The following is a 26,596-nucleotide window of genomic DNA, read 5'->3' as shown; positions in this document are numbered from 1 at the left end:
ATCAGGAAACACTTACCTCGTTGTTGAAATAACCAGGATCGTAATCTTCCTCTGGGCCAATAATTAAAGGCTTCGGGCTTTGATCTATACCCTGGGGTAGAGAGGCAAGTTGTAGAGATGAGAGGTTATAGAGGATGAAAATCCAATCTCTTCAATGTTCAGTAACAGCACAGCACTCACAAAGAAAGCTACTTGGGTCTGGTAAACGCTGGTCTCTCACTACCACCCCCAAATCTCAGAGCACAGATGCAATGATTTCCACTTGCAGGAAACCAACTGCTTCTGGGTGGGGCGAAGCAGACTCAGAGCAGCCTGGTCACATGACATATGAAGATGGGAAGTAAGAGAAAATGCTCTCTTCCTGTTTGCAAAAGATCTGGGGAGGGAGCATCAGCTAACAAACAGCACCTGCCATATGACTGGGCTGGGGGCTGCACTGTTTTCCTGAACAGTCACCCCACAACCTAAAGATTCACTCTCCAACTCTGGTATCCTGGTATCTACCACAGTGCTGCTGAATAGCTGTGTGCCTACCTAATACTGGTGGATCAGTAAGTGTCAGAGAGCCATGGAGTTGATCTACCTCTCTGTAAACCAAAGGGGATGGGGCTGATGTTTTTCAAATACTACTTCTATTATTTCCCTGGTCTGCTCAAGAATCTATGGTAGATAGCCATTACCTGTTAAAATCCAAACTCCTTAGCTTTTCTTTCTTTCCCTTTCAGGCCAATTTTATTTTATTTTATTTTTTTTTTAAGAGTGGGAGAGAGAGAGAATTTTTTAATATTTATTTTTTAGTTCTCGGCGGACACAACATCTTTGTTTGTATGTGGTGCTAAGGATTGAACCCGGGCCGCACGCATGCCAGGCGAGCGCGCTACCGCTTGAGCCACATCCCTAGCCCCCAGGCCAATTTTAATAAAAACGAAATCCTAACCAACATGATTACTAACTAAAGGGACTTCATACTGCATGAACAGATGTTTACAGGACAAATTCTTTTCCTTTAGCTTTCATAGTTTTTCTAGCAACTATGTTTTCCCTTGATTTACTCTTCATTTCCAATGACTCCTCAGCAAGGGCTGAGTTTCTGGAACCCACCTAGCTTACTCATGCCCACTATGATGTTGGCCTGGTCTATCTTCCTCACTACTTTCTTTTCTTTTTTTTTTTTTTTTGCACTGGGAATTGAATCAGGATGTACCACTGAGCTATATCCCCAGCCTCCACCGCATCCCCCTTCCTGCTTTTTTTTTTTAAATTTGAGATAGGGTCTTGTTAAGTTGCTGAGGCTGGTGTCAAATTTGCAGTCCTCCTGCCTTGGCCTCCCAAGTCCACCATACCCAGCCTCCTTACCACTTTCTCAAGAGGCTTCACCTGACAGTTCCTCCCTGATGCCCCGTACTCCCTTTCTGTTCTCCTGGATAGTTAATGACTCCATGCCAGAATGATGAACTCAGAGACCCAGAAGATACTGCAGAGTCTAATACTCATTCATAGTTTAGAACAGCAAGCCCTAGTGAAACCAACGGGTGTGCTTGAAGTCACAAAGCCAGGTCCAGGGCTGGGGATGTGGCTCAAGCGGTAGTGCGCTCGCCTGACATGCGTGCGGCCCGGGTTCGATCCTCAGCACCACATACAAACAAAGATGTTGTGTCCGCCAAAAACTAATAAATAAATAAATATTTAAAAAAAAAAAAAAAAAGCCAGGTCCAATGTGCTGCACTTGTACTTCCAGACAGATTCCAAGTATCCTCCTTTTTCTGGTAAACATCCTAGTCTCTGAGCCCCTTCATCCTCAGTAGGTGCTGGACTGGATGGGTACTTCTGGCTCTACTTGGTTCTTTGATGAAAAGCACTAGGTTTTTTTGCTTGTTTGGTAGGAGGATTTTTAAACAGTCTTTACAAATTCACATTTTTTTTTTTTTTCCTAATTAAAAAAGCAGGCTGGACACAGTAGCATGTGCCTTTAATCCCAATGGCTTGGAAGATTGAGATAGGAGGATTGCAGGTTCAAAGCCAGCCTCAGCAACTCAGCAAGGCCCTAAGCAACTTAGTGAGACCCATCTCAAAAGGCAACTTTAAACTTTTTTGACCAATAATAAACTCATTTTCATTGCAACCTGGTACACATACATGTAACTGAAACAGAAATTTTACAAATCTACTCTTACTCTTACTATAGTCAAAGAATTCTGACATTTTGTTTACCATGTTATTAGATTGTACTTCATTAAAATATTGCACTGGACTTTTGATATTCTATCATGATTCAAAAGGTGATAACTGAGTTTCAAAATACCATCTGCATACTTCCCTACAACAATGTCTTCCAGTATGGATCTCAAGATGATTTTAGGAGAGATGAGTTTTGTGGAGGTTTGAGATAATTTTAGGTGTTACTTGGATATGAATTAAGGAACGATGAATCATATTATAAGAAAGTTTCTTTTCAATTTCCATTCAATCCTTTTGATTAACCCAGAGAAAGTTTCAGTCTGCTGTTAATCTAACTTTAATACCCTCTACAAAGGCAGAATCAGCCTCAGGCTTAATTAAAGCCATTGAAAAGCAGCAGAATCTAGCTAGAGTTTATTTGTTGGCGTGTTTTATCTATTTTAAAAATAAGTGATATAATTCAGAATTGAGAGGATACAAAAGGGTACATATAATGAGAATTCCTCTTTCCATTTCTATCCTCAAACTATCAATCCTGCTGTTCAGAAGCAATACCACCATGTATGCTCCAGAGGTATCTTATAAAGAAGACTCCTATTTCTTGTGTGTTGGGGGGAGGGGTGGATACTGGGGAATGAAAACAGGAGGACAAGGGGAGGCAGGGTGCGGTGGACTTCTTCGGCCACTGAGCTACATCCTCAGGCCTTTTCTTATGTTGAGACAGGGTCTTGTTAAGTTGTGGAGGCTGATCCTCTTGCCTTATCCCTCCAAGCTGCTAGGATTACAGGTATGCACCACTGAACCTTGCTCCTCATCCTCTTTTTAATATAAATTGCGGTTTTCTTTCCACACTGTTCAATATCTTGTAGACAGAACTTCACAAAATTGTTTCTAAACTTATATTTTGCATTTATACTATGTGATACTGGTTTTAATATCAGACCGTGACCTATTTCCTTTAAAATGAATTTAAGTTTAAAAAAAGTAAGCTTGAAGAAAAATATTATATAACATTATACAGTCAGAAAGTAGACATGGAAAAAATCTTTGTAGTTGTAAATTTTAAGCAGTGCTGTTTCACAGGACCAAGAGATGACTTCCTGGATCTCTAATGGCTTCTGCTTGCACAGAAGGTGACTCCCTGGCTCTCAAGTCAGCACACCACGTTGTCAGACAGTCCAGGTTTTCTACAAGTTTCTGCACTGAGCCAAAACCTGTCTACCTGGATCTCCCATGGACTCGGTTCTACCCTTGAGAGCATGGGATTTCTAATCAGGTTCTGTAGAACCCTAGGGCTCCACAGAAATGCCCCTGAGGGCAGCGGGAGGTGGATGAGCAAAGATGTCAAGATCAGTGAACTTTTATTTGTTTTCTATATTACAATTTCAAAAAATAAAATTTTGTTTGAGAAAAAGAGAGCACAGAAAATTAGTATTCTGGAGAGACTGAACAAACCCATTTCATATTCTTTCTAGATATTAAAAGAAAGGCCAGCTATCTGCACCTTAGGTGCCATGTCCCTAGAGATGAATCCATTGACTGTTCATAGAGAAACGAAGATCACCTGACTCTCATTTCTACTTCTGTTTGCCCCACTTTTTACATAACAAAACTAAGACATGTTCTTTACTATTTGTTCTCTAAATGATCCTCTCAAATTGTGGATGGCCAGAGTAGGGTTTAGTCTAACTATTCAAGATCATATACTGGACAATAATTGCCTCCAAATTGCGGCTATGGCAGGGGAAAGGAGAACTGCAGGGTGGCTCTGATCACTCACCTGATCACTAGATGAAGGGATGGGTACGTCTGAGCCCTGCCGTCTATGGTGGTGGGCCACCCTGGCCATGATCACAGGGGAGGTTCGAGGACTGTCTAGTCCAGGATCTGATGGTACCGAATTCCGATTCATCAATGACTAAAGAACAGAGAATTCTGTGAGAAGGAACCTCATCCAGAACACTGTCAGGTGATAATCATGCTTGCACTATACTGCACCCTTGTTCACATATCACCTCATTCAATCCTCGAAATTAACCTTGAAGTACATACTATTGTTTGTCCCACTTATTACATAACAAAACTAAGACCTGGAAAGATTATGAGTCTTGATCAAGGTCAAAGAACTTATAATGTATTCCCTGGATTCAATATAGGCAGTCTCAACCCACAGCCCACACACTTCATCACCAACTATGTCCTCTCTCACATCTTTGCTCATAGATTACTTAGGACTACTCCTCCTGCCACTTTTTTGGTGACCTTCCCACATACTGGTCCTTCCACATATATTCATCATCTTCCTACCAACAGGGAAAGTAATAATGAAGTAAACTTTTATTATCTGAAATTAGGCTATTAACATGCTTTGAACTACTTATTCACACATTTAGTTAATCTGCCTGAGTAAATACTTTGCTGTCACCATTACTTCTTCTTGCTTACTTTTACAATATGAGTTTTCACTTACAGCTTATGTATGCAAACTGAGAAGAGATAACCTTTGAGTTTAACCTGAAATTCTTTGTCACTCCAAAAATAATGAGCCATTCAAGCAGAAAAAGCAGAGGCATAGAAAGAAATTTAGGCTGGGTTCATTAATCTAGAGGATTATTCCTAGCCAGGTAGAAAAGTGTTTTTGGTCACATCACTGCTTTAGATAATTTATGTCTTGCTCCTTTTCTCTCAAAAATGTGCTATAGTTAATGAAACAGGAGGACATCTTTTCTGCTACTCCATCTTCTTTTTAATAGGACAGAGTTGACTATGATAAAATACAAGCCAGATCTAACGATCTGGCATGTTGGAAACACTTGAAACCCCCTTTTTTGGAACCCAGAGCACAGTGACTAAAATCCTTAGTACTGGAGCTGTAGAAGAGATACCCAGACGAAGGGCTAGAGGCCTCGGTGTGGCCCGTGAGTAGCAAAGCCTTCAGGGGCCCAAGGCAGGGACAGCAAATGCAGTTCTAAATAGGCCATACTGCTGCTGGCACTCACCTCACTGAGGGAGGGGAAGCGCTCTGTTCCAGAGTCCAAGCCACTGTCTGCCTCCTGGGAATCCAGAGAGAGACGACCTGGGAAGAAAAGAGTGGAGGCAGTAGGAAGGGGCTCTGCCCTGGTTACAAGGAACCTTTATTCTGGGCACCTGTGCACAGGGCACGCAGGGCAAGCGCCCCCTTCCTTCCTTTTGCCAGTTTTCCTTTGGTCTCTCACATCATGACCCCCAGGTTCTCCCAGCACACCTTTTCCACTAGCTTTCACCTACCTCTGCACCTGTGCTCAGGACCTGTCACCTCCTAGAGTAAGACTGCAGCTCTCTCTCATAACTAGTCCTATCAACTCGTTCCCAGCCCTCTCTGGTCACCGTCCCTTTCACAAGTATTAGTTGAGCTCCTAAGTGTTGGGGAGCCGTTAAGCAACTGTTCGGACCACAGTGTTCTCAATATTTCCCTGGTTCCAATGCTATTGCATTTCTACCGCATGCACTGCCCTGGGTATGGGTACTACTTTCTCTCCTTATGCTGCTTTCCAGAGGACAGGTACTATGCATTTCTTGCCCTGAAGCTGCTTTGTGGGGAGGAGACAATAGATCAGAAACCTGTACTATATGTGAGACAAAAAAGGTGTGATGGGGGAACTCACCTTCTGATGGTCTCTGGCTGGTGTCACCACAGGGTGGAAGTATGTCCTAAAAGAGAAAGGCCCAGAGGGTGGGAAAATTCTGTGAGCCTCTCCCCCTCCTGATTCCCTCCAATCAGAATCATATTTGCTTATAGTTTGGCTACTTCTGCTTCATTACCTCAACAATGCCAGGCTGGAAGAGATACTGCTTCATTTGCAGTCTGAGAGGATAGTGACCCCTAATGGTGGGAAGGAGCTTTACCATTACTAAAAAGCAAAAATCTCTCTTCCGGGCTGGAGTTGTGGCTCAGAGGTAGAGCTCTCGCTTGGCATGCGTGAGGCATGGGGTTCGATCCTCGCACCACATAAAAAAACAAAATAAAGGTACTGTGTCCATCAACAACTAAGAAATAGTTTTTTAAAAATAGATAAAAAAAAAAAAAAAACTCCCTTCATTTATTACTCTAGACCTCAAAGGACCTGTTCCCTTACTTGGGTTGGATACAGGAAAGAACTTCCTGTTGAGTACTATAAAATGCTCAAGCAGGGACTGAGGGAAGACATGAAAAGTTTGAGTTTGCTGAGGACTGACAGCATCTGTTGGCCTGGGACTGAATGCCCCAGAAGCTGTGGACAGTGCTTCACAATTTACAAAGCACTTTTCTGACTGCATCTTTTACCAACCCTTGATTGCTAATCCCATGTTATAAATAAGGAAAACAGCTCAGATCTTTAGCAACTTGCCCAAGCTATACTGCAGGACAGCTCTAAAGCTAAGGCTGGATCTCAGACTTCCAGATCCCAAGCTCAGTATCTCAGACTCATCACCCCACAAGCACAGTGACACGAACAGTGGCAGTAAACAGGCACTGGCCCCCGTGATAAGGCAGACTTCCCTTCTGACAATACCCAATTAGGTGGATACTATTGTATCTCCATTTTATAAATGAGGAGACTGAGGCTCCTAGGGATTATGTAATTTGCCCAAGAGTCTCAAAAGCTAATGGGAATGAGAGCTGGGATTTGAATCAAGATAATCTAAATCTACAACCTTCAGAAAAAGAACACTTTGAATATTTCTGCTTGTTTCCCAAACTTTTCTGATCTAGATATTCCAAAAAAGAAAGTAGATAAGCCTTACATTTCTATTGGTTTTGGCAAATACTGTTCTTTGATACCTTAAAGTTTCTAAAGAATTACTTGTTATTTACAGAGAACTGAGGCTTAGTGGAGATGAGACAGACACTAACAGTGAAGCCCCAGACAAGAACAGATGAAGGATCATCCCTCTGGAATGTTCCCGAGTGTGGTGAGCTGCTGATACAGATCCCTCTCAACTGAATGTGGATCCTTTATGTAGGCTGACATTAAAAGGGACTTGTATTTCTTTGAGAAGACCCATTACTTGAAGGACTGGTGGTAGAAAAGCTGCCAGATGAATACTGAGGAAAACCAAGGTGACCTACATTAGCCATGAGGAAGCTACCGAGGTTCATCTGGGGCTTCCTGCTATCTGACGACCTTTTGAAACTCACAGCCATCACATGGGATGGTTGTGAGAAGGGAAGGGAAGGAAAATTAGGAGACTATGGAGTCAATAGTCTGATTTATTTCATTTCTTTCTTTTCATTCTTGGCGGGCAAGAAACTGGCTTTTTCTTTATATGGTATCCCAAGTGTTGGGAAAGAGTTCAGCCTCTCTGGTGCTAAATAAAGATCGGCTAGCTGACTTTTGATTGTTTATAAGATACTAAACACTTACTAGCTCAGCCTTCAGATCCTGCCGTGACTCAGGAGGGCCTTGTGCCCTTGCTTTCTCCCTGGTTCTAATCCAGCCCAACTGCATGGTGCCTGTTCTAGAGCTATGCCTACCATCACTCACCACTAAGCCACCAGTCTCCTGCTGGATCTTCAGCTGTAACTGAGACACACGCCGCCGGGCACCTTCGATTTGCTCTTCCAGCAGGCTGGCGGGGTTCCGGCTATACACCTCACAGATACGCTGGCGAGGGAGGAGGAGGAGGAGGAGGAGGAGGAGGAGGAGGAGGAGGAGGAGGAGGAGGAGGAGGAGGAGGGGAAAAGGCAGAGGGCCGGTTAGTAGAGAATGGATGACTCACCAGTGGGGAAAACAGGCAGTTATCCCAAAACAAGGAGGAAAGAGAAGAGGTCTCTGCTTTCTAGTAGGTGCTCATTATTTCACCATCATTTAGGATCAGAAAAAGCGGGGTGCAATGAGAAACAGAACACATGAGGCAGCTAGAGACAGGAGACAAAATACCAAGGCCTGCCCTATCTGACCCATTCTTCAAGGCCTGGCTGGAGTCCCTCCCGCTTCCTAAGTGAAGACTCCATCACTTAGGACTCCACCTCAAATGTGAAGTCCTGAAGTGACTGTTCAGATCATTATATAGTAAAGTGCTAAAGAGAATACCTCCACACAACGAGAGCCCCAGGGGAGGAGAAGCAGCGGCCTGGCCAAGCAGTCAATATCCCTGCGCCGTCCCCAGGAAGCTCCTGGACAGCAGAAGCCACCAGCCCTCACTCTGCTCTCCTCACAGTACGCAGCAGAAGGGAGCACAGGGGTCGAGGAAGACCTGCCTCTAAAATCGAGTCTCCACGGAGGGCTGTGCAGACTCGGACACACTTGAATACATCCTCATCAATAAAATGGAGATGACAGTACCGCCTCGTGGGATGGTGGTGAGATCTGAATGAGGTCATGTAAAGTGCTTAGCAGGATATCTGGTGCATATTACACACCAGAATACATGGCAGCTATTAATATTTTACTTCAAAAGGAGATAGTTGACAAACTTTGCTGGTGAAAGAAATAAAGATGTTGTGTTTACATATCAGCTAGATTCATCTGGGGATTCCTGCTACCTGACAACCTTTTGAAATTCACATTTAATGTTTCTTCTTTTCCATGCCCATCAAGCCCCAACCTCAGTGCCAGCAGATAACATATTTGGTAAGAACTTTCCCAACTCACTCCACTTCAAAACACCTGTAGCCGTCTCTCCTCCTGCCTCAGCAGAGAAACCGTCTGAATCTTACAGAGCGGATCCCTCTGACTACGGGTACTATCTGGATACTTTTCACTTATCTTCAAAGTCTTCTTTTTCCAGGGGCTTATTCCCTTCATCCTATAAAAATGTTCAAGTTCCCTGACTTAAAAACACCATAATAAAATCCTTTCTACCAGCGCAGATTCTTCTTCAAGCCACGGCCTCATTTTTCTCCTTTCTTTCATAACCAAATGTTTCGGAACAGCACCCTACACTCAGAGTCCCTGTTCTTTACATCCCAGTCATTCCTCAGCATATATAACCTGGTGTCTGCCTGTTAGCTCAGTGACGTCATATTAGAGGCTGGTGCAATGGACCAAAGAAATACGTAAGCTCCCCAACCGTCCCTGGCTCTCCTTTTCTTTCTGCATTGGCACCCTGGGTGGTCTCACCCAGACCCCAGTTTCAATGATCACCTTTATACTGAGCATCTCTATTCCAGCTTTATCCCCGTTCACCTCCCTATACCTGGAGGACAGTAGTTATCTGAATGTCTCTTGGACACCCCCAATTCAGCAAACCCAAAGCTGACCTTCACTTTTTCCTGTGAAGGTCTCTTCCTCTCTGCCCTTTTACTCCACCGACAGCACCAGCCAGGCACCCACACTGTGGCCATTTTTCATTCTTTCCTCCCTTACCAACTGGTAAGTTCCACTGATCTGATTTCTGAGATGTTTCCCTTCCCTATTCCCTTCTTTTTGTTCTGACTCCTACTGTTTCTTGTTGAATATGTCATCATCTTTTTATCTACAACAGTCTCCTATGTCAATCTACTTCACACATGCCTCTGGAGAACACTGGTTTGAAAATGTGACAAGTCCCCTACTTAAATTCCTTCAATCAAACTTCAAGCTCCTCAAGATATTTAAGGCCCAAATCACTTTCCAATCTCTATACCCACTGCCATTTTTCATTTTTCTAATTATAGCAGACTGAACCCAACACAAGCATCACTTCATGAGGCTTCCTGATAACTGTATAAACCATTATTGCTTCTTTTGGGCAGTTGTAGTATTTTTTAAATTTATTAAAAATTGTCACTGAGATCATTCATTTAAGACTCATTATCTTTAAGTGTATACAAGTCAGTGGTTTTTAGTATATACTCATGCAGCTGTGCAACCATGTTCCACCTAATTCCAGAACAGTTCCATCACCCCAATAAGAAAGCTGTACCTATAAGCAGTCATTGCCAGCTTCCCCCTTCTGCTACTAAACTACTTTCTGTTTCTATCAATTTGCCTATTCTTGACATTCCAAGTAAATGGAGTCAAAAAATTTGTGGACTTTTGCCTGGCTTCTTTCAGTTAGCGTGTTTTCAGGGTTCTCTGCTTTATAGCATGTATCAGTACTTACTCATTTTTATGGACAAATTACATGTATTGTGTGGTTTGAAAATGTGACAATTTTGCTTATCCACCAGCTGAGAGACTTTCTACTTTTTGGCTGTCATGAATGTTCACATACAAGCTTTTGTGTGAACATATTTTTTGGGGTAGTTACCTAGGAGAGGAATTGCTGGATCATATAGTATCTCTGTGTTTAACATTTTAAAGATTTATCTAACTCTTCTAGTGTGGCTGTACCATTTTATATTCCTACCATCAATGGTAGAAAGAGATTAGTGAATATTTAGATAAAATAAAAACAAGTATTTCTTAGATTTGTCCACATCTTTACCAACAATTGTCATTTGTTATAACCATCCTAATTGTTGTGAAGTAGTATCTTGCTGTCATTTTGATCAGGGTCCCTGTATAACTAACAACGTTGAGCATCTCTTCCAATGCTTACTGGCTATTTGTATTTGTATTTTTTTTCCCCCCGCAGCGCTGGAAATGGGGCCTTCAGCATGCTAGGAAGTACTCTGCCACTTGGCCACACCCTTAGTCCTTAGTCTGTTTATTCAAATCCTTTGCCATCTGTGTTGTCTTTTTATTGTTGGGGTATGAGTACTTTGCATATTCTGGTAATTAGACCCTCATCAGATATACAATTTGTAAAAATTCCTTCTATTCTGAGAGCTGTCCTTTTACTTTTTTGATGAAACCTGATGATATTTTTGGAATTATTTTTGCTTTTGGTGTCATTTCAAAGAAATCAATGTCTAATCCAAGATCATGGATATTTATACCTAAGTTTTATTAAGAGTTTTACAGTTTTTAAAAACAGCTTTAGTTCTGACATTTATGTCTTTGATCCACTGAATTAAATTTTGTTAATTTGTGAAGTAATAAGGGTCTAGATTTCTAGATTTATATGTGTGTGTGTGTGTGTGTGTGTTTGTGACTGAGGATTACCTGATTTTCCCCAGTTCTAATGTTCCCTTATTTTAGTTTGCATGCCATGTTACTTAATTGTATTTAGTCTTCACATTCACTATTCTTATCTGTTATCCAAAGAATTCTATTATCCCATTTATTTTATTGGTCAAATTCTGCTTTATCAGATCCTACTGGCCAATGCCAGGTCCTGAAGTTGTCCGCTGGGGTTTTAACTGTGATGGGATATGGTCTGCACGCTGAAGTTGCTCTGGTGTTGTAGTATTTCATTAAGGCCATGGCCAGTCTACCTTTAGCAGTGACCTCACCTGTAACTCTTTTTCCTCTTGCCTCAGCATATTCCTGAGGATCTGGGTGGCATGTTTTTGAACTTCAGGATCCTAGGAAAGGAAAATATAACTGTAGTGAAAGTTGGGGGTTACCTCAATGCTAATTCTCTTATATCTGCTGATTCTTGGGCAAGGAAAAGGTATAAGAGTAAAGTCAAGGTCATAAGTGGAATTTGTGTAACATTCAGTATCTTGCTGGAATGCAGGAAACATAAAACCTTATTTTGTTTTTTTTCTTGAGCTTCCTAGAAGCCTTGCCCATCATCACCTTTGGTATCAAACTGCTCTCTAACTTCTCCAGGGACTTGCTGGCTCTGTCTTCTTTCCAAAGAGAAAATCCTGTTCCTTATACCTATTTGCATCCTATCCTCTTTTATGCCTTTGCACAGGCTTTACTACTCTGAAGGATCTCATCCGTTTTTATCCTTTTCTGACTCTCCCTCTACTGACTGAATTCCGGATCTCACTTCTCCAGGAAGCCATGCTCCTACTCCTTGACTTAGTAGCATAGTCTCCCGATGCTAACCACAACGGTCCCTAAGCAATGCTTTCTGCCCATCCCTAGTGAGGAGAAGCACTCTCAGAGGGCCTCTGGAGGGCCTTCCACAGGTTTAGGGAACACAATGAATGTTACTGTCTCATATTCATTTACATGGGAGGGTATGGAGGCATGAAGCACCCTGTCATGCAACCCTCATGTTTATTTAACTCTTTGATGCTGTTTATATGTCTTTTGGCTTGTCTCTGCTTACTACAACCCCAGTCAACTTGGTCCCCAATGGAGAGCTCTTCAAAAGGACCACAGAGTGCGGAGGAATCAGGAGGATCATTACCTGCAGAGGTTTGGGTCCTGTGATGCGCTGTGGAGGTGGCAGAGGTGGAGGTGGAGGTGGTGGGATCACAGGGATGACTCGGGGAGCTCCTGTCAGGAATGGTTCCTGTTGGAGCCCAGAGACACTAACAGATGAAGGTGAAGAGCCCAGGAGGGTCAGTGCCACATAGGCGCCAGCTGGAGGAGAACAGAGAGGCTTGCTCGAGCTGTGCTGTCCTGGACAGTCGACATTCACGATACAGGAGGGATTCTTTTTTCATTAAGCTCATAATCCTGTGGATTATGTTCTCCTCACTTTTAAGGCCCCAATCATTCTCCAATTCCTGCTTTTCTACCCTGCATCAACCTAGTTCCACTTCCTTACCTTCCTTCATGCAGAGACCTCAACCAGAATTTCAACCACAATTATTTGGGATATTTAGTGAAATGTTCCCTTACCTTACTAAATTAAGTAGCCAGTGCAAAGCCCAAGCACACTGCCTGCTTGGCACATGGAAGGTCCTCAAGTTCTAGCCCTCCACTTCCCAGACTCCTCACATCCTTTAATTCTTTCCTCAGCACTTGCTGCTTCTATTTAATTACCCATGCAGACTCAACTGTTGGATCTTCCTGGCTATAAACTACTTTTGACCCTGCTCCCTAAAGAAGAATTAGATGAGGAAGAATGCAAATGAGAGAGAGGACAGAGACCTGGTCTCAGTAGGACATGGCCTAAACAAGAGTGGCAAAGACGGGCGTTAAAAATGAAGATGTTTGATGAGAAACATCTCTACTTGAAGTAACAGGGCTCTGTGCCTGAAGGGCCATGTAGATCACACCAGATGGAATTTCGGCAGCCTCAACATCTACCAAAGAAGCCGTCTGGATCAGTAGGCCTTCTCTTTCCTCCCTCTCGTCCACCTGGCCTCTACTTCTTTAGTTGTCACCCCTCTCCAACTCACATTTAATAAGCTTTACCACCTCCAGGTGTGAGCTGTTGGTCACCATGGTGCCGTTGACCTGTTGAAGGGACAAATATATTATGTAATAGTGAGAGAAACTAGGGGCTTCTAAGATCAAAATGCCTCTTTAGGAAGTCATTTTCCAATGCTCCTTATTTACATCTGGTCACTTGTTTATTACTCTCATTCACATTATGAATTTGTTCTATTCACATGTGCCAAGTGTTTGCATCCCCTGCCAGCCTATGAGTTTTCATCAACAAGACCTGTCTTCATTTTTTCAGTCATTTTATTTTTTATTTTTTGGAGAAGGGGGTTAGCTCATCCAACAGTTTGCCTCACACATGTGTATGCCAACTGGCCCCAAGTGCTGTCTCTTTACTAGAGGATTGGGAGTCTCTGCCTCTAGGATTTACTTAATGCGTACAGGACTCCATTTTGCAGGCAGCAGATCTGAATGGATAAGGCAGATGAAGTAGTTTAGAATAGGCCAGGCAGGACCTCAGGCCAGCACAGCATGGAGGACAGTTTATTAAGCTGAGAGTCTGAAGGCTTTAATCTTACTCTTATCATCTCTGAAATGGGGATAATAAAACCTATTCTAGAAGTGTGGTTGCTTGGGTCCAGAACATGGAACCCAGCTCTCTTTTTGCTTTCTCTCACTACACTACTATGCTCCCTCCATGGTGCCACCCCTAACTCAGGGTCTGATTGACAGTTGGTATGGAAATGGAAGTTTGCAGGACCAGCCAGGGCCAGAACAGCCTCTGCACACCTGCCTCCTCTCCTGGGGGTGGGTGTCAGGGCCACTCACTTTGATGATCCGGTCGCCCTCTTTCACACCAGCTTTCATGGCTGCACCTCCTGTAAGGAGAAGGCCTGGTCAGCAAAACCCCACAATCCTCCCCAGAGACCACTGACTCTACACTAAAGTCCCTGTGCAATTTCCTCCTCTCTGAAAGAAATTTCATTTCATTTCAATGTGTGAAGCACCTCCAGTCTGGGCAGACACCGCATGCTGCCCCAGTGACAAAGGACTTTTGTTTTGGTACTGGGGATTGATCCCAGGGGAGATTTACCACTGAGTTACATCCCTAGTCCTTATTTATTTTATTTTCATATTTTGAGACAGTATCTTGCTAAGTTGCTGAAGCTGGCCTCACACTTGCCATCCTCCTGCCCTAGCCTCTTGAGTCTCTGGGATTACAGGTGTGTGCCACTGTGTCTGGCTAAGGACTTTTAAGTTGAAGTGAACTATATAAGGTCACATCTGCTGCTCTTCCCTCCACCTAGATCAGAAGCCTGACTTCTGACAACCAGTCAAGGTAGGAGATAAGCAGGGCCAGGTTCTGGGAAGAGTATGTGTCTAGATATGTTCAAAGATCTTGGGGTTGGGAGGGAGAGCAAGGGAGGAAGATTACCTCTAGATAGGGAATAGGGGTGGAGGGAAAGGAGGGAGAAGGGGAATAGCATGGATGGTAAAAGGACTCCCTCATCATTATACAAAATACATGTATGAAGATGTGAATTTGGTGTCAACATACCTTATATATAATCAGAGATATGATAAATTATGGTATAATGGTGTATTAAGAGTTGTAATGCAAAAATAAATAAATTAATTTAAAAAAGATCAGATAAAAGTTATTTCTTATTATCCAGTGGGAAAAAATGAGTTTACTGAAATAAAGTATAATTAGTAAAATAATCATAATTATTAGGAATATGGAGAAAAGAATAAATGCAAGAGTTTCAAACAGATAGTTCCTAAGTTCTGAGAGGCTCAAAACAAGTTTTAAACTATTTATAGTTTAAAATGGACCAGATTAAGGTCTTCTGATGATGGATGACTAAGAGACACTCAGAAGACTGTGCTATTGACCTTTGCAGATTATCACTTAACTGGAGGCAGCAGTGGTTTTGACCACTTCATAGTTTAAAATGCCTTATATTCCTGGCTTAATTTATACCCAGGAAGTACTTACACTCCTGAAACAAGTTAATGCCAAAACAAGTAAATGAGGAACATAAAAATTATATTTTACAAATTTGCCCCAAGATGATCATTAAATCTGTATGTTGTATTCATCCAATCAAAAGAAAACTCCCACAAAACACATCTAGATGTTTCTAGTACATACAGAAAAAAATATAGCAATGACTATATTCCAATTTGGCTTTTCATTATGGGCCTCAGACTCCCCTCATCTAAAATGTGCTATTTATGGAAGAGTACTTACAAATAACTTGGAATTCTTATACAGTCATGTAGAAATGAAAGCCGGGGAGGAAAGAGCTATCTCACCTAAATACATAAAACACATGAGGTAACTCTAATAACTCAGTGATTTTAAAAAAAAGAAACTGAACTCTTTAAATAATATGAGCAAAAGTTCTCAAACTTCAGTGAGCACAAGAATCACCAGGGGAATTTGTTAATGAGTATATCCTTGGCTCTCCTGCCAGAAAGTATTTCGTACTTCTGGGGTTGAGCCTAGGAATAGGGATTTCAATTATTCTAGGGCTTTGGTGATTCTGATGTAGGCAGAACACAGAGACAGGAAGTGAGCTAAAAAACCTACTATCTGGAAAAGAAAACAACCAACTGCTTTATTACTCTTGTGATTTTAATGCTAATCCAAACGAAGCCAGTCAGTCTGTCTGTCTCTTCCCTAAAACACATACATACCCAGGTGTATACACACACATACATTCTAAAACTCATTCTTTATTGCAAATCATTTTTCTGTTTGTTTTTTTTTTTTTTCCTCTCTCTAGGTCTGATTCTGTCCAGCCTAAGAGGAGGAGAGAAAACATAAAACAAAAAACCAAGGAGAAGTGCACCGACACTTCACCGGAGGGGTATCATTTCTGTATCTAGTAAGACTGCATAAGCAAAATTCAAGTTATTGGCAGTTCCACTAGCTCTGTCCTATCCTAGTCCAGGAACCCTTAAAAACACAGGAAGGAAGGAATAAAACTATCTTTTCAGAGCTTTACCCTAGGTATGAAAAACACATCCCCCATGGATCAAAGTTAGCTCCTGGGTGTAAGAAGCTGTAATTATGCGCATCCTTGTATGGTCCACAGATTGTATCTCCTTTTAGTCATACTTTTGAAATTCTCTTTTCCTTTTTCTTATAAACACATCAAGTCTTTCTCCAAAATTACTACAAGTATATTTTCCCTTCCCCTTTTATGCCTAGGGTGAAATGCCAGCCTGCTTCCTACCCTTTCCTGGATTCTCCCATAAGCCAAGCCTACAATGCTTCATGTGACCAACTCAGTCCCATTTGCCACACTGAAGTTCACCCCTTTTAGGGATACTTGTTTTATGCTCTCCCATACACCTTCCTTTCTCTCTTCTTCAACCTGGGTCAACTAACAATGATTCCATTACTTGGTATATGAAAGAGCTTTGACTCTTTACAGTTCTTCTATATGCAAAGGTCATGTGATTGAGGCGTTCCCTACTCTGCACTCCCTTCCTGCCAAATTCCTGTCTTGCTGATCTGTTTTTCATTTCTGTCATTCAAACAACTCCTGAAATCCTGTTTTTCTTAAAAGGGCTTCCCCAAGATCAGAAGGGATATGATTTATGCCTTGAACTACAAAGTATCCAAACTTCTAAATACCACTCATCTGATATAAAGCCTGACATAAATCATTTATCTTTCGGTAATGCATTACTTAATAATAACCGATTACAAATGTAAAATGTTTGGACAGTGTGCCTGTCTCCAATTGCAAACCTCTATAGAAAGTGACTACCTGTGGCCATCTATCCAGGTGCTGTGGTGCACACCTGTAATCTCAGCTACTAGGGAGGTTGAGGCAGATCTTAAGTTTGAGGCCAGCCTGGGAAACTTAGTGAGACCCTGTTTTAAAATAAAAACTATAAAGGGCTGGAGATATAAATCAGAGGTAGAGTGCCAAGTGGGTTTAATCTCTAGTCTCACATACACATACACACAAAAGGGGGTGGTGAGGGTCTAGGGATGTAGCTCCATGGCAGAGTCTTGCCTAGCATCCAAGAGGCCCTGGGTTCAATCCCCAGTATAGCAAGGAAAAAAGAAAAAAAAAAAAGAAAGAAAAAGTTAAAGTGACTACCCATGCACTTAGCCAGGTATGGTGAAGGTAAGTATGAAAGGCCTTTGATGCCTCCATGGCAACTTCTGAGCCAGTATGAGGGGCTCTCGTTGATAGCAACCAGGCATTTGCCTGGTGACTGAGGGCTGTTCCATTGATTTGGCACTTCCCAGCTGGGGAAGCAGGCATGTAGTGTGATCCTGGGAAATTCGGCCTTGTGGCTTGGTATTGTGGAGAGTTCTCCAGATGTCTCTGGGGAGCCAGTTCTCACTTCACTCATGCCTCCCAGGGCTCCCTGAAGCACACATTCTCCAAGTCATGCAGCACTGTCACATATGTGAAGCCTTCTAAGAACTGCCCGCCATGAGCAGGAAAGATGCTGTACTCACCAGGCCGCACAGATTGCACCAGAACAATGCGATCCCCACTGACTGTGAAGCCGAAGCCATGCTGGTCCTTTTGGATGATGACACAGCGTTGAACAAGACCTGGTAGAAGTGAGAGAGAGAAAAGGGTGGGGCAGGCAGCATCATAAGAAGGCTGTTACCTACAGCCAAGGCCAGCCCAGGAACGACCCAGGCATGTCTTCCTTCAAGAGTCTTCCCCGCCCCCCCCACCCCCAGGATCCTGAGATTCATCCTGTCGTGACACACTACTACAGTAACAGGCCTCGCTCCGTGACTGGCAAAACCTGAAATCCACTTTTGTCTTTCATACAAGAAATGGTCCTTCCCTGAGGTGTTGTGATGTGTGTCTCTCTTCTACATATCTGTTCCTTTTGGGTTTGTCTGGGTGATACTAGCTGAAGAACAGGGAAGGGCCAAGTCTAGCCAATGTCCCAAAGACTAACACTACAAATAAGCAGCTCTGCTGGGTGGACTGGAAATCTTATGTCAAGTTACACCCAATGAATGGAGCAGGTAGGTCACAAGCGCTTACTGACTGTTTTTGCAGAGCTGGATAACTCACACAGGTGACTCAGGGCCAGCCCCTTGCCAAATCCAGAGAAGGATAAATAACAGGAAAAAAAAAAAAACACCTTTTATTCACATAAACATCCAAGTACAGAACTTAAAAAAAAAAAAAAAAAAAAAGGAAGAAACCAAGGCTATGCCTACCAATTTTCTCCATCCATGTGACTGTGTGATAGATACCACACATGTGTGACTATTTTTGTAGTGATTCAAGCATGGGTTCTAGAGCTAAAATGCTACTGGTTTCAAGTCCTGATTCTGTTCCCAACTAGCTTGTGCAGTTGGGTAAGTTTCTTGATTTCTCTGTGCCTCAGCTCCCTTATGTTTAAATAAGGATAATAAAACCTATTTTCTAGGGTCAAGGAGGCAATTTATATAAATCTGTAACACAATGCCTGGTGCACATCATGTGCTCAACATAAAGACTAAGGTGTTGTACATTTGAAGTATACAGATGCTGTGTACCTCTATGTCTATGGGCTAAGGGCCGAGAAGGTACCTGTTGTCTCTGAGGTGTCAGAGGGCTGGCGGTGGTGGGAAGGGGACTTGCGCTCAGGTGCGGAATCTCCCAGAGCAGACAGGCTACTTAACCTGGAGAAGGAGCAAGGAAAGCACATCAGTGAGTTGGGCAGGGAGGGACCAGCAGAAGGAGGCTCTTTAAAGGGCCCTGAGTCTTCAACAAGGAGAGACCAACCCACCCACGTTTAATCTGCTCAATCTGGGTTAGCCATGTCTACACTGCTGGCCACATCACCTATGTGGAATCTCCTGGCCTAGCAGGGCAAGCGTGATCTCTTTAAGACTCAGCAGGGCGTGAAAGGAAACAACCCTTCATGGAGTCAGGTGACAAGAAGACAATGGCAAGAAGGGGATGTGCACACATACACGTCCTTATGGGGTCTTACCAGGCTGCAATGGGGCTGATGGAGCAGCAGAGAGAATGAATGCGAGAAAAAGACAGGAAAAAACAAATAGCTAGTTAGTGTTAAGCGATGATTTGCAAAGAAAAGGGAGACTGAGGGGAAGGACATGGCGGGTCAGACACATGCAGAGCCGTCACGGACACAGCAGAGCCACAATGGCTGTAGCAGACACAAGCTCCCATTTCAGTCCCACCTCTCTGTCCCTCAAGGTTCCACCTCTCCAAAATGGCAGTGTCCAGGAGGGTGACTCGGCATTTAGTACTAACCTACTGGGTAACTGGCCTCTGGCACACTTTTTATTTGGGGGGCTCCACGGGAGAACAGCAATCTGGTTTGGTTTTGGTAGTGATTTCCAACCATAGCCAGCCTGAGGTGCCTGCTTAGAAACTATCTGTGACTACAGATGACCAGGTCAGATTCATTCTTTCATCTCTTCTTTACTCACGACCCCGACAGGAACAGAGGAAATCACTGTCGTGGCCCTCCTTTTTTTAGATAAGTGTGCAAGTTGGCAGTTTATCAATCAATAGTTGCTGCCTCTCTGAAGAGGGCAATTCCTATCCTAGCTAAGTAATGACTAAGTAGAAGTTTATTCATGGAAGCATTGTTTATAATCGTGAAACACTGGAAATCATCTAGATGTTCAAAATGGGTGACTAGTTAATGCATTATTTTATATAAATAAAACAATGATACAGAACTTGGACATATAAAATAATAAGAAGGTACTTTATATAACACAATAAGGAATGATCTTGGGGATATGTTATTGCAGGGGAAAAAGTAAAGATATTATCAACAGTAAATAATAGAGAAAAGAAATTATTTGCTTATATATTTGCGTATGTATGTAAAATACTTAACATCTTGGAAGGCTACAAAAGAAACAACGTTGGTTGCTTCTGAGGAGAGAAAGTGGGTGGCTGGGCATGAGGATGGGACTGGAGATTTATCATTATATTCTCTTTTATACTCTTTAAATTCAAACCATGTGAAGACAACATCTATTTAAAAACCAAATAAATATATTTTAAATATAAAGGGGGGACACCCCCCACATAGTGGCACCCCTCTTACCTGGACAGGTGAGACTGCTTTTTACTGGCTGATCTTTGGATCAGAGAGAGTAGGACATCAAGGAAGAAGAGAGCGTGGGGCCCGGAAGATAGCAATGCAGGAAAGAAGGGAGAAAGAGAAAGAAAACAAAACGAACATAAACCAGACAAGACACTGGAGATGCTGGTTCAAAAGAGAAACCACACTACAGCTAAGAAGGACCCGCCTATGGAAACCACCCCAGCACAGCAGTGAGCTCACTGAGATACAAATCTACTCATGTCATGTTGCTGCTTAAAATCTTAGAGCTTCCCATGTACTCAGAAGAAAGGCTGTCCTGTCCCAAGCCAGGCTGTCACCAAAGCACGTAACAGAAAGCATGGCCTGCAGCTGGTTAGGTGCCCCTCTGGTATCTCCCCAAACTCCCATCCCTAGGCATCTTACAGCACCAACGCCTAAGGGCAACTCTTTTCCACTTTTCTAGAAAGCTGCCGAATCCAGGCTGGAAGGTCTGTGAAGGCAGAGATGGTCTTGTCCACAGTGTGCCTACGCTTGACACAGCTGTGTTCCTATTTTTGGTCCCTGCTCTTTACCTGCTTCTTTAACTTGGGATGGTTTCTGGCTTTGCCCACACTGGTCCTTCCTCCTACTCTATCCCCCACAAGCCAGAAAAGGTAAACTTGCCAAAACTTCAAGTTCTTTCTTTAAAATTATCCCATTCCATCATTCATGGTCCACCTCCTGTCTAGGGTAAAGATTCGACTTCACACATCATTTAACAGAGGTTCTCTTATGTTCTAGATTCTAGACCTGTACTCATGCAATAAGCTACAAATCACACATAGCTATTTAAAATTTAATTTTAAAGGTTGGGGCTGCAGCTCAGTGGTAGAACACTGCCTGGCACATGTGAGACCCTGGGTTTGAGCCTCAGTACCACATAAAAAATAAATTAATAAACAAAGAATTGTGTGTCTACAACTAAAAAATATTTTTTAAAAATTAAAATTGTTGGTTGGGCTGGAGTTGGAGCTCAGTGGTAGAGTGCTTGCCCAGGACACGTGAGATGCTGGGTTCAATCCTCCTCAGTACCACATGAAGTAAATAAATAAAGGTATGGTGTCTGTCTACAACTAAAAAAAATTAAAATTGTTTTTCTGAGTTATTAGTCTCAGTGGCTTACGAGCTCCACGTGGCTAGTGGCGGTCACCTGGACAGTGCAGAACAGAACACACCCCATCACGGCAGATGGAGATGGAGACCTTTGTTCCACACAGTGTCAGACAATGGGGACCCGGGCAAGAAGATTCAGAAAACATGCAGAACTAGTGACTAGCACCCCCAACCAGAAAGGGACTCACAGAAGGGAGTTTTTTGTTCCAATGTTCATTTGCTGTTTTCAGTAGAACTCGCAATGCCCCACCCCTGGGTTACCTACTCTGGGCTTGTTTCTCCTCACCACATGCAGAGAAAACCCATTTTACCTTGGGACATCTCACTCATGCCTCTGACTTATGATGGCCTTCATTCCTTCTCTCTACCCATCTCCTAGTGTCTTTCAAGACCCTGGAAAAATGGCATTGATTCTATGAAGCAATACCTTACCCGCTTCCACTGTGAAAAATTTCAAACCACACGAAGTTGAAGGAGAAACATGATGAATGTGCTCTTCATCTAGATCCACCAATTAACATTTATAACATTTGCTTTATCTTTCTTTTTTTTTTTTTTGTAATTTTTTTTTTTAGTTTTCGGTGGATACAACATCTTTATTTTATCTGTATGTGGTGCTGTGGATCGAACCCAGTGCCCCGCGCATGGCAGGCGAGCGCTCTACCACTTGAGCCACATCCCCAGCCCCTGCTTTATCTTTCTACTAATATTCATTTATTCCCCATTTGAAAGTTGCGGAGAGAGAGATCATGACACTTATGCCTGTAATCCCAGTGACTTAGGAGGCTGAAGCAGGAGGATGGCAAACTTGAGGACAGCCTCAGCACCTTAGCAAGACCCTGTTCCAAAGCAAAAAATAAAATAAATAAAATAAAAACAAAAAGATCTATATGGCTCAGTGATAAAGTGCCCCTGGGTTTAATCCCTAGAGAGAGAGAGTGGTAGGGGGGCGGGCAATCATGACACTGTATGTCTATTTTACTATCTATCTATCTATATCCTAAAAACCTTGAAATTATCCTATATAACCACAATGCCAATCAGTATACTCAACAAATTTAACTTTGATACACTATTACCTAACATACAGTACACACTCAAAACTTCCCCAATGGTCTCATCAATGTTCTTTATAACCGTTCTCCAACTGTCTCAATCCAGGATCCAATCAATGATCTCAAATTATATTTGTCAAGTCTTTATTAGATCTATTTAATCTGGCCTTCCCCTTCACATCCCTGTTTTCTTGGTCTCTCATAACAATGACATTTTGAAGAATCCAGGCCAGCTACATTGTTGAATGACCCACAAATAGGGGTTTGTCTAATGTCTCCTCCTGATTATACTCAAGTTAGACATTATTGAAGACTATTCATAAGTGATATTATATGGATTGCTCCATTGCTGATGTGAAGTTTGATTACTTCGGTGCTCCTGTGATTTCTCAATGTAAGTCTATTTTCCCATTTGAATTAATGAGAAATCCATGGGGTGATATTTTGAGACTACATGATTATCCTGCTTTCCAATAGTCTTTTTCAATAGTTTGACTATCTACTGATGACCTGTCTTGAACCACTTATTGCACTGGTGGCTGCAAAATGGCAAATTTGCTAATTCTATCATTCCTTCTACAGCAGGTAATCTTCATTCCTTTCCTAGAGTAGTGTCATGAACTCAATAGATTTTGTTTTCTCTCCCAAAGTAATACATTATAGCCCATTATCCCCCCACCCCTTTTTAAATGTTAAAAATGTCCCAATTTGGCCAGTGGGAGCTCCTGCAAACCAACCAGCATTTGTGTTCTCCATCTGTCTTTGATCATGTCCTTGCTCTCTGGCACAAAAAGATACTCCAGGTTCACCTTGTACTTTCCCTATGCCAGACCTGGTAACAAACATTTCTCTATGGAGCCCTGGTTCCTTTTAGCAGGAAATGTATTCAGAAACAAAATCTGGCAGCTAGGTGCTCATTGCTAGTGAGCCATCACTCTTTCTAGGCTACTTCACTGTCCTTTTTTCAGAATCTTGTTCCCAAACAATATCAATATATTTACTCATTTGCTCTGTTCTACAATATAGACAAGATGGTTTCTGGAATTGTTACACAAATACCACTAGCAACAATTAAACCTACTAAGTTCAAGGTTTCCTTCTGTTCTTTTTGCTCTTAGGTTATATCTCACTACAAGTTAATATGTTATAAAAATTAATTTGGATTAATTCTTTTTTTTTAGAAAGCAGTAAGGATCTTTATTGTCCAAACAAAAGATCATAACAGAAGACACAAATAAATTAGTTGTTCTGACAATTTCAGACTTCAGGGATTCTCTATAAGGTCAGCTTCTTATGTAAACAAAAATCCTAATCAAAACAAAAATGGCAAGTATCTGAGACAGTGTTCAAGACAAATGTACAAAGTGATGAGAAATAAAAATGCAGTTTCTAAGATATGTTGCATAAAGATATGAGGCTCATTTTGGTGAAAAATGCTTTTCTTCTTATTTTGAATACTTCCACCTCCCCTCCAAAAAGTTAAGCTCTGATCTACACAAAGAAACTGAAATAACTGACATTAATTTCACATGAATTTTGTTTACTCTAAAAGTTTACTATCCCAGGGTGGGGAGGGCAGGGGGGTATATAGGCTCAATGATGGTAGAGCACTTGCTTGAACGTGCAAGACCCTGGATTCAATTCCCAGAACCACAAAATATATAAATCTCAAATCAATAGACTTAATTTTCTTATTTTAGGAAGTTTAAACCAAATTGGAGTTAAACTAATCTTAAAGTGCAAGAAAGGATATGCAAGACTAGTGTTTATTCTGTGACATGTAAATGAGAAGCATCCCTCCAGCAGCAGCAGCTCAAGAGGTACCAAGAAGCATGAAGAACTGGTTACAGGACAAAGCAATCCATTAGACTGACCAAAAAGCAAGGAGACCAGTTTTAGCCTAGAAAACAGGGATACCTTCGAAGTCTGGCTGTAAACTGTACTCAGACCTTAAACAGGTCTCAGGTCCCCCTACCTGACAAGGCTGGAGCACAGCATCAGTGGAGTCAAAAAGGCCAAACTTGTCAGCGGACACCTCTACAACATGGTGTGCTTATGCTGATAGTGGTTAAAAAGAAGCCTAGGTTTTGGAATGGCATAAACATTTACCTAGTAAGCAATGATCAAAGTCCTGGTCTGGGGTAAATGATACAAGAAAGGGTAATGAAGACCGCCCCCAAAAATCACTGCTGAGATTTTTTAGTTTGACTCTAAAACACTACAAAATGGTTTCTTCCACACAAGGACAAGCTTTGCAGAATTCATTATGTCTCCACCTCTAGCCTCGGTTTGTTTGTTTGTTTTAATATACCATTCCTATGTCAGAGCGAAGGTAAAAGGGGAATAAAGGATAAGAAACCCTCTGTCCCAAGTCCTTGGAATAGACGCACTCTAGAAGCCAGCGGGTGTGAGCACATTCAAGTCACGCGGTTTGAGATTATGGGTCTGTGGCAGTGGTTTCTTCCCTTCTATCACTGGGACATCCACTTTGGGTGGCTTGAAGGTTGCTGGATCTCCAGCCATTCGGGTGGCCTGGGCATGGATCAGCTCCATGGGAGAGGGCTTCTGGGCGCCTTTGTAGGCCTGGATGGCAAAACCTCCAGAATCAGACTTCTGAAGGGGTCTTGGACCAAAAAGGCTCCATTTATCTGATGAGTTTCTGTCCGTATCTCCACTTCCAGGATCCATGGAGCTAGGACTTGGGCCAGGTAAGGCTACAGAGGAACCAGAAGAAAACCAGCCTCCGGCCTCTGCTTAGGGGAAGAGTGAGGGCTGCTGCTTGGGGTGACTGGGCGATGCAGGCTGCTTCTCTTCCTTTGTCCTCTCTCCACTCTGCAGCTTTAGCTTGTGGGGTGCTTCTGCTAGTCAGAGGTACTTGGTTTCCTCGGAGGTAAGGCCCTTGTGGGGTGTGTAGCCAGAATCTCTCAGTCCTGCCTGTTGTTCAAAACGCTGAATACTCTCCTGTGTCTGTTTTGTGATCAGAAAATTCATGACGACATGGGTAGCTTTGGCCTTTACCATCAGGACCTTGTCCGTACTGTCAGTGACTGTTGACAGGGTCATGGCAGGGGGGATACATTGGCCTCTCCTTCCTCCTCCTCTGCAAGGTGCTGATACTTGTGCTCTGGAATCCCTGGCTTCCAGGGGATGCTGCCCATGTCTAATGGAGGAGGAGTCATGGGTGCAGGGTCCTCAAGGGCATCATCATAGCTGAATGCCCGACGGCACATTCCGATGGGCAGGGACATCTTGCCTAGGCGCAAGTAACAGGTACTTCTGGTTGTCTTGAAGCCACTGATAGACTGGGATCCAGGTGTTTTTTCAATTTATAATTTGGAGCTGAGTCCCTGCCACCACAGTGAAATGATATCACCACTATGCTGACAGACAGTAGAATGAGGAACATTGTCCAGGTGCTGCAAATTAGTAAAGCTTCCCAGGAAGAGTCCGTCCAGAGATTCTGTTCTCCCACTGTGTCCAAGCTGCCTGTGGCCCCAACTCCAGCACTAAAGAGGATCCGAAGACCCGCTTCTCTCAAGAGGTTGTGGCGCAGTCCAGACCCAAGCCATCGTGAGAGCGGCAGCAAATTCGACTGCTGGCACCACCAACTAGAGAGCTCAAGTGGCTGTGCGAACCGGCAGCCTTGATGTTGAAGCCTTCAGATTAATTCTTTTTTATGTTACCAATTTGAAACATTTATTTTTATATTTTACTTAATTTTAGTACTTAATTTTTTACTTTAATTTTACCTTTTTCAGGCTTATTTAATTTCTTTTTTTTTAATTTTTATTTATTTTTTTTTATTGTTGGCTGTTCAAAACATTACATAGTTCTTGATATATCATATTTCACACTTTGATTCAAGTGGGTTATGAGCTCCCATTTTTACCCCATATACAGATTGCAGAATTACATCAGTTACACATCCATTGATTTACATATTGCCATACTAGTGTCTGTTGTGTTCTGCTGCCTTTCCTATTCTCTACTATCCCCCCTCCCCTCCCCTCCCCTCCCCTCTTCTCTCTCTGCCCCCTCTACTGACATTCATTTGTCCCCCTTGTATTATTTTTC

General features: G+C 42.6%; 1 protein-coding gene and 1 pseudogene across 10 annotated transcripts in view; both read right to left on the bottom strand.

The window, feature by feature from the left end:
• Arhgef11 (Rho guanine nucleotide exchange factor 11) overlaps window positions 1–26,596 on the bottom strand; it is a 111,784-nt gene that overhangs the window by 27,473 nt on the left and 57,715 nt on the right. For 7 of the 10 annotated variants that reach the window (XM_071618322.1, XM_071618316.1, XM_071618320.1 and 4 more), the window contains exons 2-12: window positions 18,815–18,906; window positions 17,731–17,829; window positions 14,067–14,116; window positions 13,253–13,310; window positions 12,313–12,488; window positions 11,459–11,530; window positions 7,683–7,802; window positions 5,823–5,868; window positions 5,178–5,254; window positions 3,959–4,096; window positions 17–91 (exon numbers count right to left, since the gene is read on the bottom strand). In XM_071618322.1, the coding sequence (XP_071474423.1) occupies window positions 17–91; window positions 3,959–4,096; window positions 5,178–5,254; window positions 5,823–5,868; window positions 7,683–7,802; window positions 11,459–11,530; window positions 12,313–12,488; window positions 13,253–13,310; window positions 14,067–14,116; window positions 17,731–17,829; window positions 18,815–18,906 (1,003 nt within the window). The remainder of the gene's footprint in view (window positions 1–16; window positions 92–3,958; window positions 4,097–5,177; window positions 5,255–5,822; window positions 5,869–7,682; window positions 7,803–11,458; window positions 11,531–12,312; window positions 12,489–13,252; window positions 13,311–14,066; window positions 14,117–17,730; window positions 17,830–18,814; window positions 18,907–26,596) is intronic. The other 3 variants (XM_071618323.1, XM_071618326.1, XM_071618324.1) reach the window with 1 other exon arrangement.
• Window positions 24,914–25,987, bottom strand: LOC114079537 (putative monooxygenase p33MONOX pseudogene; annotated as a pseudogene).

The sequence above is a fragment of the Marmota flaviventris genome, chromosome 10 (genome assembly GCF_047511675.1).
Source record: "Marmota flaviventris isolate mMarFla1 chromosome 10, mMarFla1.hap1, whole genome shotgun sequence".
Lineage (NCBI taxonomy): Eukaryota > Metazoa > Chordata > Mammalia > Rodentia > Sciuridae > Marmota > Marmota flaviventris.
The sequence above is the reverse complement of the archived record's forward strand: the minus strand, read 5'-3'. Positions and strand labels throughout refer to the sequence as shown.